This window comes from Phallusia mammillata, chromosome 3 (assembly GCF_965637545.1).
Source record: "Phallusia mammillata chromosome 3, kaPhaMamm4.hap1.1, whole genome shotgun sequence".
Lineage (NCBI taxonomy): Eukaryota > Metazoa > Chordata > Ascidiacea > Phlebobranchia > Ascidiidae > Phallusia > Phallusia mammillata.
Window position 1 is genome coordinate 13,340,693 of NC_137254.1, and position 10,525 is coordinate 13,351,217.

General features: G+C 38.8%; 1 protein-coding gene and 1 pseudogene across 1 annotated transcript; both read right to left on the reverse strand.

Annotated features, from left to right (window-relative positions):
* Window positions 1-416: 416 nt before the first annotated feature.
* On the reverse strand, window positions 417-1,321 carry LOC145218992 (uncharacterized). The gene has a single exon (XM_080086409.1). The coding sequence runs from the start codon at window positions 1,232-1,234 to the stop codon at window positions 518-520; it is 717 nt and encodes a 238-aa protein (XP_079942535.1). The 5' UTR covers window positions 1,235-1,321; the 3' UTR covers window positions 417-517.
* On the reverse strand, window positions 1,267-4,789 carry LOC145218999 (uncharacterized; annotated as a pseudogene).
* Window positions 4,790-10,525: the final 5,736 nt, after the last annotated feature.

Below are 10,525 nucleotides of genomic sequence, written 5' to 3' on the forward strand. Positions count from 1 at the left end.
GGTGGGCCGTTAGTGGGAATGAAATGCTGAACTCCATGCTTGGGAAGCGACTGTGAAAAGTGGGGAGTTGTTATTCCTGGGAACTCGGCCAATAGTCGAGCATAGACAGACGTGCCCGAGGAAACAGCATTAAGGTTCGGCGCTGATTGGGAGGCCTTGCCAAGTGCGACGCTGGAGAAAGTTTCGGCATTGATGAGGCGTCGGTGCTTGAGGTCAACTAAAAGGGAATGTGCCCTCAGAAAGTCGGCGCCGAGCAGCGGTCGAGAAACTTCGGCAAGTACAAATTTCCATTGAAATTTGCCGGAAGGTAAATGCATGGATACCAGACGTGAACCGTACGTCGGGATATGGGTGCCATTAGCAGCAACAAGGTTTTTGCCTTGAGGATTGGTGCGGCGCTCTAATCCTGTGGGAGGTATGATGCTTATCTCTGCGCCAGTATCAACAAGAAAATTCCGACCTGCTGAGCTATCCCAGACAAAGAAAAGGTTGCCAATTGCGCCGGCCATCGTGGCAGTTAGGGATGGCCGGCTTCCTCGTTTCCCTGCTGTGCGAGTACACAAGGGTTACGACACTTAATCGCATCTCTGCCAAAACGACGATGATAAAAGCAGAGGGACTTTGAGTCAGGCATCGCCTGTGGTGAAGCTGATCGAGAATTCCTACCTCGTTTTATATGCTGGTCGAGAGAAAACCCATTGCGCCGAACGTTGGACAGTGCGGGTTCCGTAGGCGTCTGATTACCGGACCATATCGCATCAGCTTTGCGGGCCAAGAGCCGTGATTCGCTAATGTCCTCTCCGCTCAGCCGTGTGCGGATGTACTCAGGCAATCGCTCCAAAAACAGTTGTTGGAAAACAAAACATTCATTTGCATCGCCAAGTAATGCAAGCATGTCATCCATTAAAGCGGATGGCATTCTGTCGCCCAAAGGAGGCATGTGAAGTAACCGCATGGCCCTCTGTAGGCGCGAAAGACAAAAGGTTTCTACCAAACGTGTCTTGATTGCCTCGTATTTGGCTGCGTCTGGAGGGCTTTCTAGCAGGTCTATAAGACGAGTTGCTGTGTCCTGATCCAGAGCCGAAACGACATAATAGTACTTCGTTAGATCTCCTTTAATGCTTTTAAGAGCGAACTGTGCCTCCGCTTGCTGAAACCAAACTCGTGGCTGAGCTGTCCAAAACGTAGGTAACTTTACTGCTACAGCATTCTCTGAGTTTGTGGCTTCTGTCATAATGCAAAAATAACGTTTTTGCACGCTTGGGGTCACCAAATGTAGCGAGGTGTTTATTCGAGGTACATTGTCATAGAATAACACAATGAGCGAATACGACGCATAAGATGAGAGTCAGAGAAAGAAGGCAATCTGTCCGGTTCGCTGTAGTATGAAGGCACACGATAACTGAAGTGAGAGAGGCCGCTACAGGCTCAATGTTCTGATATATAAATAGATCTTCGTTTTGTCTACAGACAGTTTAGACATTTTTAGTGTCTTGATAATATCACCCAAGCAAGTCTGTGACAGTATAGCGGATTGCTTTGATACGTCAGATGCGTGTTTGTGTTTAAATCAAAGTTTGTGTGACGACATAAGGGACACTTTTGCCAAAATAAATCTGTTTGTTCGATTTAAAGGGGAAAGTTTTCAATTTTTTTCAGTGTGTGCAAACATGTGTATTTTCATGTAATCACCTCGGGCTAATCGTTTTTTCACAAACAAAACATCAATGAGACTTTTCTTTGGTGTCTCAACATGTGTCTTTTCGAACCTTCTCTTATAATAAATCTTTTGTCACACACATCACATCGATGAGGTTTCTCATCGGTATGTATTAACTAATTAACATGTGTCTTTCCAAAGAACCACCAAAGGCAAATCTTTTGTCACAAACATCACATCGATGTTTTCAAAGTTCCACTACGGGCAAATTTTTTCTCACAAACATAACATATATGTTTTTTTTCATTGGTGTGTGTCAGCATGTGTATTTTCAGAGTTCCAATTAGGGCAAATGTTTTCCCACAAATATGACATTGTAGGGGTTTCTCTTTGGTGTGAATAAACATGTGTCTTTTCAATCCTACTCTTAGACTAAACAAATTGTCACAAACATCGCATCTGTAAGGTTTCTCTTTGGTGTGTGTCAGCATGTGAGTTTTCAAAGTTCCCCCTCGGGAAAATCGTTTTTCACAAACGTCACATCGATGTGGTTTCTCATTGGTGTGTTTTCAAATAATCACTTAGGGTGAATCTTTTCTTACAAACATGACATTCGTGGGCTTTTTCACTTAGGTGTGTCAACATTTGCCCTTTCAAAGTTCCACGTCTAGAAAATCGTTTTTCACAAACATGACATTCATGGGCTTTTTCATTGGTGTGCGTCAACACGTGCCTTTCTGCAGATCCATTTTCAGAAACTTTCTTATTATTATGTGTTGACTTGCGTGTTATTGAAAGAAGTTCATTTCTGCTAGTTTGTTGGAAGTTTGTAGACAAACCAAAGGTCTTTTCACCTCGCGAGGATGATTGATTGGAGTCTGAATCCCAGGAATTCATTTCTCTTCACGTTGGGTGATCAATATTACTTTCAACGTTACTGGAACGGCGTAAAGTTGCACATTATATACTAAACCTTTTACCTTGACTCTATTAAAAAACAAAACGTCAAGTAGAAAAAAATTGTTCCGTGACACAGTAGTTGTTAATAAATTCGAAGAGTATATTTCGCTAACCGTTGCTTTCATACCACTTAAACCCACTTACAATAGAACTTTTAACTTAAGTATGTAAGGATGAACAAGAGAATGTCAACCTACTAACAAACCTGTAATTTTCTACGTCGGTGAAAGTTAAGATAATCGTGGCAATTAGTTTAAGTGATCTTTCTCTTGCAAAAATACTAGCCCGAACCCGAATCGTTTTCGAAAAGCCCTAAAGTGTGATTGAGAGGTATAGATCAAGAAAGGCCAAGGCAACAAACAAAATAGGCAATTGGTCTTGGATGGCGTTTTAAGGCTGTTTGCTAGTTAAATGAATGCAAAATCTGTTCATGACATATCATCGCAAAATTATGCACTTTTGGGTTAACCATAAAATTACAACAGATGTACAGTGGGTTAAAACTAATGTGAACGCAAAAATATATAATGATTAAAGCCACTTTTTGCTTGCAATGAAAGTAAACGGTATACGTTCAAATCTTTGTACTGCTGCGCCTTTTGTACGTTCTTGTATTACAGGAAGCAATTTACCAGTACATCAAACCATAGATGAAAATCCTTGATTAGACAAAATAATCAGTGGTAAAACAAAATTTTAAGCAAAGTTAAGCTTCTTTTGAAAAGCGAAGCAGTGCGGGAACGACCCAAAATAAACTCTCAAGCCTCGTTTGTGTGAAAAAAATAATAATTTTTCCGTCATGGTACAGGTACGTTGCTTGCTTAACAGTTAAGTCTATCGAATAACAGACCACGAGCCCAACGTAACAGACCACTGGTGCAGTATTTAGGTTGTGTTTTCTTAACAAAAAATGCAAACAAAGCGCCACAACAAAATTGATTAATATACGCACCAACTTTACATCGCTGTTGGGATAATATGACCAGTTGCTGCGCATAGAATATTTTAGCTGTGTACTTGCGACCTCCGATTTTTGTACGTTTTGATATATCTTTCAAAATTAGAGTAAGCAAGCAGGGACGAGTCAAATGCTGCATAGTTTTTCTGCTCCAAACAAAAATACTTTTTAACCAGTCTAGTCAGTCGGTACAACAAACGTCTTACTTTCCCTGATTATTCTCTAAAAACGCCTTGGTGGCTGTACTGCACAAAACTTCCTTTCCCGCCGAAAGAAATGAGTCAATACGTTTCGACTAAAACTCACCACTCGTAATAAAACTAGACAACCAGAAATGTTTGGAACTCCTACTGTGCGCACCGACGCGTATAATTTGACCGTTATTAAAGTGACGTCAGTGCGTAGTTGTCGTCACGGTTAAGTAGCGTGAACAACGTATGCTCACATACAGCGCTTAAAGACTTGGTCAAATATTTCGTGCGTTAGTTAAGTCTTACATCTGGTTTTAAAGATATTTTATATATCGCAACAAGGCAATAATACCAAAATGACAATCGATTTACGTCATAAGACCTTGGTTATTGTTAGGAAGTCACTTACATCCAACAAAACTAAAATGTGTTGATCCGTAGGGGAAAGTTTCAGGCCTTGCAGGGCCTTTATTCAAAAACTTCATTTTGAAGGTAATTGGACTTCGGAAGCAATCCTATGCTGTGAACATTTTGTATGTGGTGTAGTTGACACAACTATTTATGCACCGCTGCAGTAGTTACGATGTGGTTTATACGTTTCCTTAAGTCGCTGCTATTTCTTTTATTTCAGTGAATTGCCATATTCTAAGTAATCCTTATTGGGATTACAGTCGATTTCCAGGCGCATTGTTTGAGGGTCAAGCTAGACCTGTGGACAGTCTTGCCTTGCTTTTGTGACAGGCTTGCACGTATAACGTGAACTTTATTTTGAAATAACATTTTGCAAACAGATAAGGGGCGTGCAACATTTTTCGTCGTTGGGCCGTATAACCAATTTCGGACCTCAACCGAGGGCCACATAACTTTTTTACATGTGCACAGTAATGTTTTTTCTTAATTAGTGTGTTGGTGCGGGCCACACCAAATAGCTTGTCGGGCCGGACTGGGGCAGCTTTACTGCAGCGATATAAAAGCACATAGCATTTAACAAAATAATCCAACAACAACAATGGGGGAAGATCCACTGGTCACCGACCACTGGTGCATAACAGCTAAAGAAAAGACGAGATCGATGAAGGTACGCCAATTTTAAACGCATGACAAGTCAACCGGTTATTCGGCTCTTGTCCAAACAATCGGGCGTTGACTGGGCTCGTGACTTTAAGATGCGATATGCTTTGCAAACTTTAAATGGGTCGCATTTTTCCATCGGTGTATGTTACTAATATATATTTATCAGCAGTAATTAAACACCTTATAATACCACGTTGTGGAGCGAATGAACCAATTCAATCTCACAATATGGCTTCCAATAACACTGTTTAGGTGTAAATTAGTTTATTACGTCACAGAAGCTGTGAGAAAAGACTCGCCTGCTGTTCTCGGCTTACCTGAATGGATGATGTAGCAGATGATTGTTTTATTCTTAGCGATCTACGAACAGCAATAGAATAGAATGTATGATTTGAAAGGCACTTAATTCCACTAAAATTTTAGAAGATTTAAAAATCACTTTCAAAAGCATGAATCAGTCATATTGAAATGCTTGTGACCATACAAACTTTCAGTAACTGCACAACGACACAAGGGGCGACGAAAAGGATGATCCAGGGATGTCCAACACGTGGCACGCTTGAAGATGACAGTCCCCAGACAACAATTCGCAAGCCCAAACTAAGGTTTGCTACGCAGACAATCATTGGTCTAAAAACCACCACAGTTACGTCAAACGACCTCCAATTCTGGCTTACATCTTGGTATCTGAAGAGGTAGTATTAACCAAAGGTAACTAAACTTTTTTCACGACAGGCAGGATAATTTCAAAAATGTTCCGCGAGGGCCCCATAGCACATGTTTAAACTTTTCGCACATTGCTTGGGATCAGTTCTAGGCATCAAATAATATCCAATCCCCAGAAGAGCAACGGTAAGTTTAAAATAAGTAGGTAGATTTTTTTAAGTTATTACACACAAAAATGGCAGGGCAGCGTGTACGAATTCGATACCCCTGCTTTAGACCAACGAGCTATTAGCCAAACGCTTGGCCGTATCTGCTCGACAGTGGAAAATATAAAATGAAATCGTCAGAGCAATTCATTACCCAAAAATTAATCGATCCTTTACTGATATTTCCCCAACCTCAGGCTCGAGTTTTCTAAACCTTACATGCCTGACTCTCACAGCGAATTGTTTCGCTTGGTTATTTCATTTCTCCTTTGTTAGTGGCGAGGACGCATTGATATATTCATCCGCGAGAGAGCGTGTGCTTTGAACGCCACGGTTTTGTGAGCTGCATTCGTTTTTAGGTTTGCACGGTGGCGGCTTGTTCCGAAAATTTCTGGGGGTGCTGCTCCTAGATTTAAGCCTTCATAGAAAATATAAGTTGGCAATATATAGAATAGGGTTGCCATATTTTATGATACACAATCCCTGACAAAACTAATCTCGGTTGCGTTAACCCAGTTTTTCTCAAACTTTTTCATTATTTTTTCAAAACGGCCCCCTTGCCATTATTTCGATGGCTCGCGGTTCTTAAGCCTGAATGTGTAAATAGAAAAACGAAATTTGATTGCAGGATTTTAGCTAGTTATGCAAAATTGCGCATAACAAGGATCCAAATCTGACATCACAGACAAGCCAAAAATATTACGATTGTGCGCAAACAATTGCATTTTTGTTAGTTGTCATACATTAAACGCTATTGTTTAGCAATGGAGACAGTCGATTCTCAATTTTACTTTGATTTAAACTTATTCAGTGGCACAAACTGACGCCACATAAGAATTACTTACATCTTTTCGCGGTTCCCGCAAAATGCCCTGAAGGACCGCGGACCCCAGTTTCAGATCGCTGCGTTAACCTTTTTTGCGATCTAAACACTTCTATTCCGGAATAAATTTGGAATATTCGGAAATCACACGGACGGCGACACTAGAAAACGTTAGATACGATACTCTGATCCTTGTCACTTAAGTTTTCTGCGTCGGCTTCTGTTTTAGTTAAGTTTAGGCTAAGCTCACTAATCTTACTATCCTTGAAACAATAAGCACATATATAAGGGGTCGCCAACCTTAACCACTCTAAAAACCATTCGGACCAATTTCACACAGAAAAAAACAAAGAATGGGAGCCACAATGACCCTCTTAAATTTGAATAAAATCCCACTGTAAAAACGTTTTTATGTCTCACGACATTCGACTTTTTGTTGTTAGTTGGTTCCTTGCATATTAGGTACACAGTTAAAGCAAATGAAATTTTCCACGTTCCCACGTAGAATCGAATGCTGTGTTTTCTTGAGACGCGGATTTTTATTTAAAACGAAACAGTAACCTTGTTTGCGCGCCGCCAGTTTACCTCTACGTTTCATGGTATTGAAGCGGTTGTAGCTAACTACTGGAAACTTTCTCAGTTAGTACATTAATTTCCTAAAATATGTATGTATATTTTTTCCTAAATTCCGGAGTTTTAGGTACATTTTAGCATTTCTCCCTGACGCAGATTTAAACACTAAATTCCCTGACATGTCAGGGAAAATCCTGACGTATGGCAACCCTAATATAGAAACACCTTCTATTTTGTGAAAAAAATAATACAAATCTAATTGGCAACTCCATTGTGACGTTATGTTCGTCACGCATTGATGCACATGAGTGTAAACAGCAGATGGTATCTTTTGTGTATTTTGTTTACTTGCACGGATCAAATTCAACAAAACGAAGTGATAATGTGGCACTGAAATACGCGGGAAAAATACACAGGCTCGAAACGAAACGGTTGCAAACACGGCAAAATCATAACAATCGAAAAATAAATTGTTAATAAAGGAGTCGAAAAAAGTGTTTTGGTTGGACAACAATAAAGAAAAAAATGTTTACAACAATGACCACAAACTAACACACAGCCATTGATATGGTTGTGACTGCCGTTTTTCGGCTAACAGTCACGCTGTGGCTATTAGCAGTATAATTGACTGTCTTGGCGGCAAAATCTAGTCAGCTGTATAAGAATCTCAAACAACATGTACGGTCAGCAAGATGGTATATTCATCCGAAATTGAGATCACGGAGACATGCGTACATGTGTACACGCGTTTTCTATAAGCAACACAAATAGGTCACAAACTGAAACAGCGAAGTAAGTGAAAGCATTAACACACTCACCGAATACTTATGGCTTTATAGAAACTTCACCGCATTTACATAATTGTTTGTATTAAATTAATATTGATTCCTAAATATAACACATGCATTTTTACTAAAGCAGATATTAACAGATACAATTTAGTCATTTGCGAGAGATCAAGTCGCTCATTTAAGAATCTCGTGTTACGCTACAAACGATTTCTATGGTCACACAAGATTAACATTATTAAAAAAGGAGCAATTTTTCGCCGTAACATGTATATATGTGGTGACTTTAACATAGATCTCATGCAATACAAGGAAGTAAAAAGTATTCAAAACTTTTTAGATTCTTTACAAATTTATGATCTTTCATCATTAAAGTGTCAACCAACTCGTTTGAAGAACCACAGCCAAACTCTTATTGACCACTTTTACACAAACAATGTAAATATTACCTGCAAATCAGGAATACTGACTGCAGACATTTCTGACCACCTGCCAACTTTTGTGTTATTGCATTCAACTTGCTGTGATAAAACAGAAAAATTCCTAAGAAATGAGACCCAATTTATCAGTGAAGTAGTTATTTCAGATATAGAAGATGCTGTTATGAAAATACCACTATTATATTACATCAATTTTTTTCATTTAAAAAAAAATGTTTTTTCATTTTTTTCATTTAAAAATATAGTAATCTGAATAAAAGTTTTACCAAACATTAAGCTCGTCCGAAAACAAGCGGCAGGCCTTTGGCTTTCTTAAAAACGAAACTAGGTAATTACTTAAAAAATACCTTTTAAGTAAAATAACGTCTCCCAAGTGGATAAATGTTATTTTCACCACAATCGTTAATCTTCACAAACTTCGTTGTCCCAACTACTTTTCAATTGTTTTAGGTTTCGCAAAGTAAGGTAACACGCCGGGTTTTAATAATAAAATGACTGTATGCTGTGTTGGCAAACCGTAGCTAAACAACGACCATAAAGCGGTAAGACTATGCTAAATTAAAGAAGTCCAAGTTAAACAAACAAAAAATATTAGCACAGCGCGCTGCGAATTTGCTGTTCTTGTTTTGCGCAAAAGGTCTCACCAATGTTTTAGGATGTTGTAAAATTTATAACAAAATACTTTGATATGTATACTTTTAGACAATGGAATCGCGGTTGCTTAAATGCAGACTTGGACAACTAGATAATTATAGTTGGGCCAATTAGAGCAAAACGGCGGTAATTCTAGTTCTAATCTAATTTAGAATTTTTGAGTAAGCTCTAATTCTAATCTAATTCACAGTTTTCCCAAAATCGCTAGTTTGTCCAACGGCATTTTTCGGCATGTGATCTGAGCATGCATTTTTTAACCAAAGCGCACAAAACCATGCAATTAACAAGACCAAACTACATCACTGAAACACGTTTATCAGTGAAATTTGGCACTCAGCTCCGTTTAAACACGTTTTAGATGCACCGAATCGTATTGTCTTAAATGTGCAAATCTACAAGTTCAAATTTGAAACAAACTAAAGTTGGTTGGCTTAAATCTAATTCTAGTTTGAATTCTAGTTTAATTTCTAGATTTTGAGAAAATTCTAATTCTAATCTAATTTGCAAAAAAGGAGATGCTCTAATTTTAATCTAATTTAAAAAAACGAAAAAAATCTAGTTGTCCAAGTCTGCTTAAATGTACTGCTGCGCCCAAGTCAAACAATCTAAAAATCACCATAAATCTGTTTCAGCTCAGTGACCCATGGTCAAACTCCCAGGGCGACTAACGCACAGCTTGAAGTCTCAAATCGTATTCTCATTCATCAATCGTAAAATTCGTTGTCCATTGCAGTTCTGAATTGCCGTTTATACACAATGAATTGAGTGGTGTGTGATTTCCTTGTTTTGTAATCTTGCCCACAATAGCTATCTTAAGCCCACATTAAAATTGTGAAAAATATTGGGATTAGTTAACTACGACTTTAAAGTCCATATATTTTTGCAACACTCCTGTCTAGCTCCGACCATAAATTACGACAGGATAATTAAGAAGAAAAAGAATCCAACATAAACATTATTGAGAAAAATCGAATTACGTATACATCATCGAACGAAAAAAAACACTAAAGATTATTTTGTACATGAAAAGCATGTGCCGGAAAAAGTAACTTTACCTGGAAGACAAGTTATATGGAACCATTTTCGACAATTGACACAAAATATTTGTAGAACGTTTGTTTTGTTGCCTGGGCAGTTAACAGCCTCACAAGTGGACCAGTCTTTTTTGGTAGTGTCCTCCTGCACATTCAAAATAGATGCTAGCTCCGCTTCCATGATCTGTAAGTCTTCAGTTGCGTGTTTAATCCATGTTTTTTCCACCGCTTTTTTGCTTTATCAATTTTCCCCCGTGGTTTTACTGGTGACGTTGTAGGACCACTGGATTCCACCAATAGACTTGCAACCTAAATTCTTGCTTCTTTGGAAGGCAAATATTTTGTCTAATGCTGTCCATTGTGTAAGAAAATGAATTTGCAATGACGCGCACTCCACATTCATAAGAACTTATCTGCCGAGGAACATCAGAGCACCGGACGAATTTCCATTCGCCTATCGCGGTGCTGATTGAAGCAACTGAGTAGCAAGAACGAATA

Coding starts and splice junctions, on each gene's coding strand:
- LOC145218992 (XM_080086409.1), bottom strand. CDS start 1,234: ATGACAGAAGCCACAAACTCAGAGAATGCTGTAGCAGTAAAGTTACCT.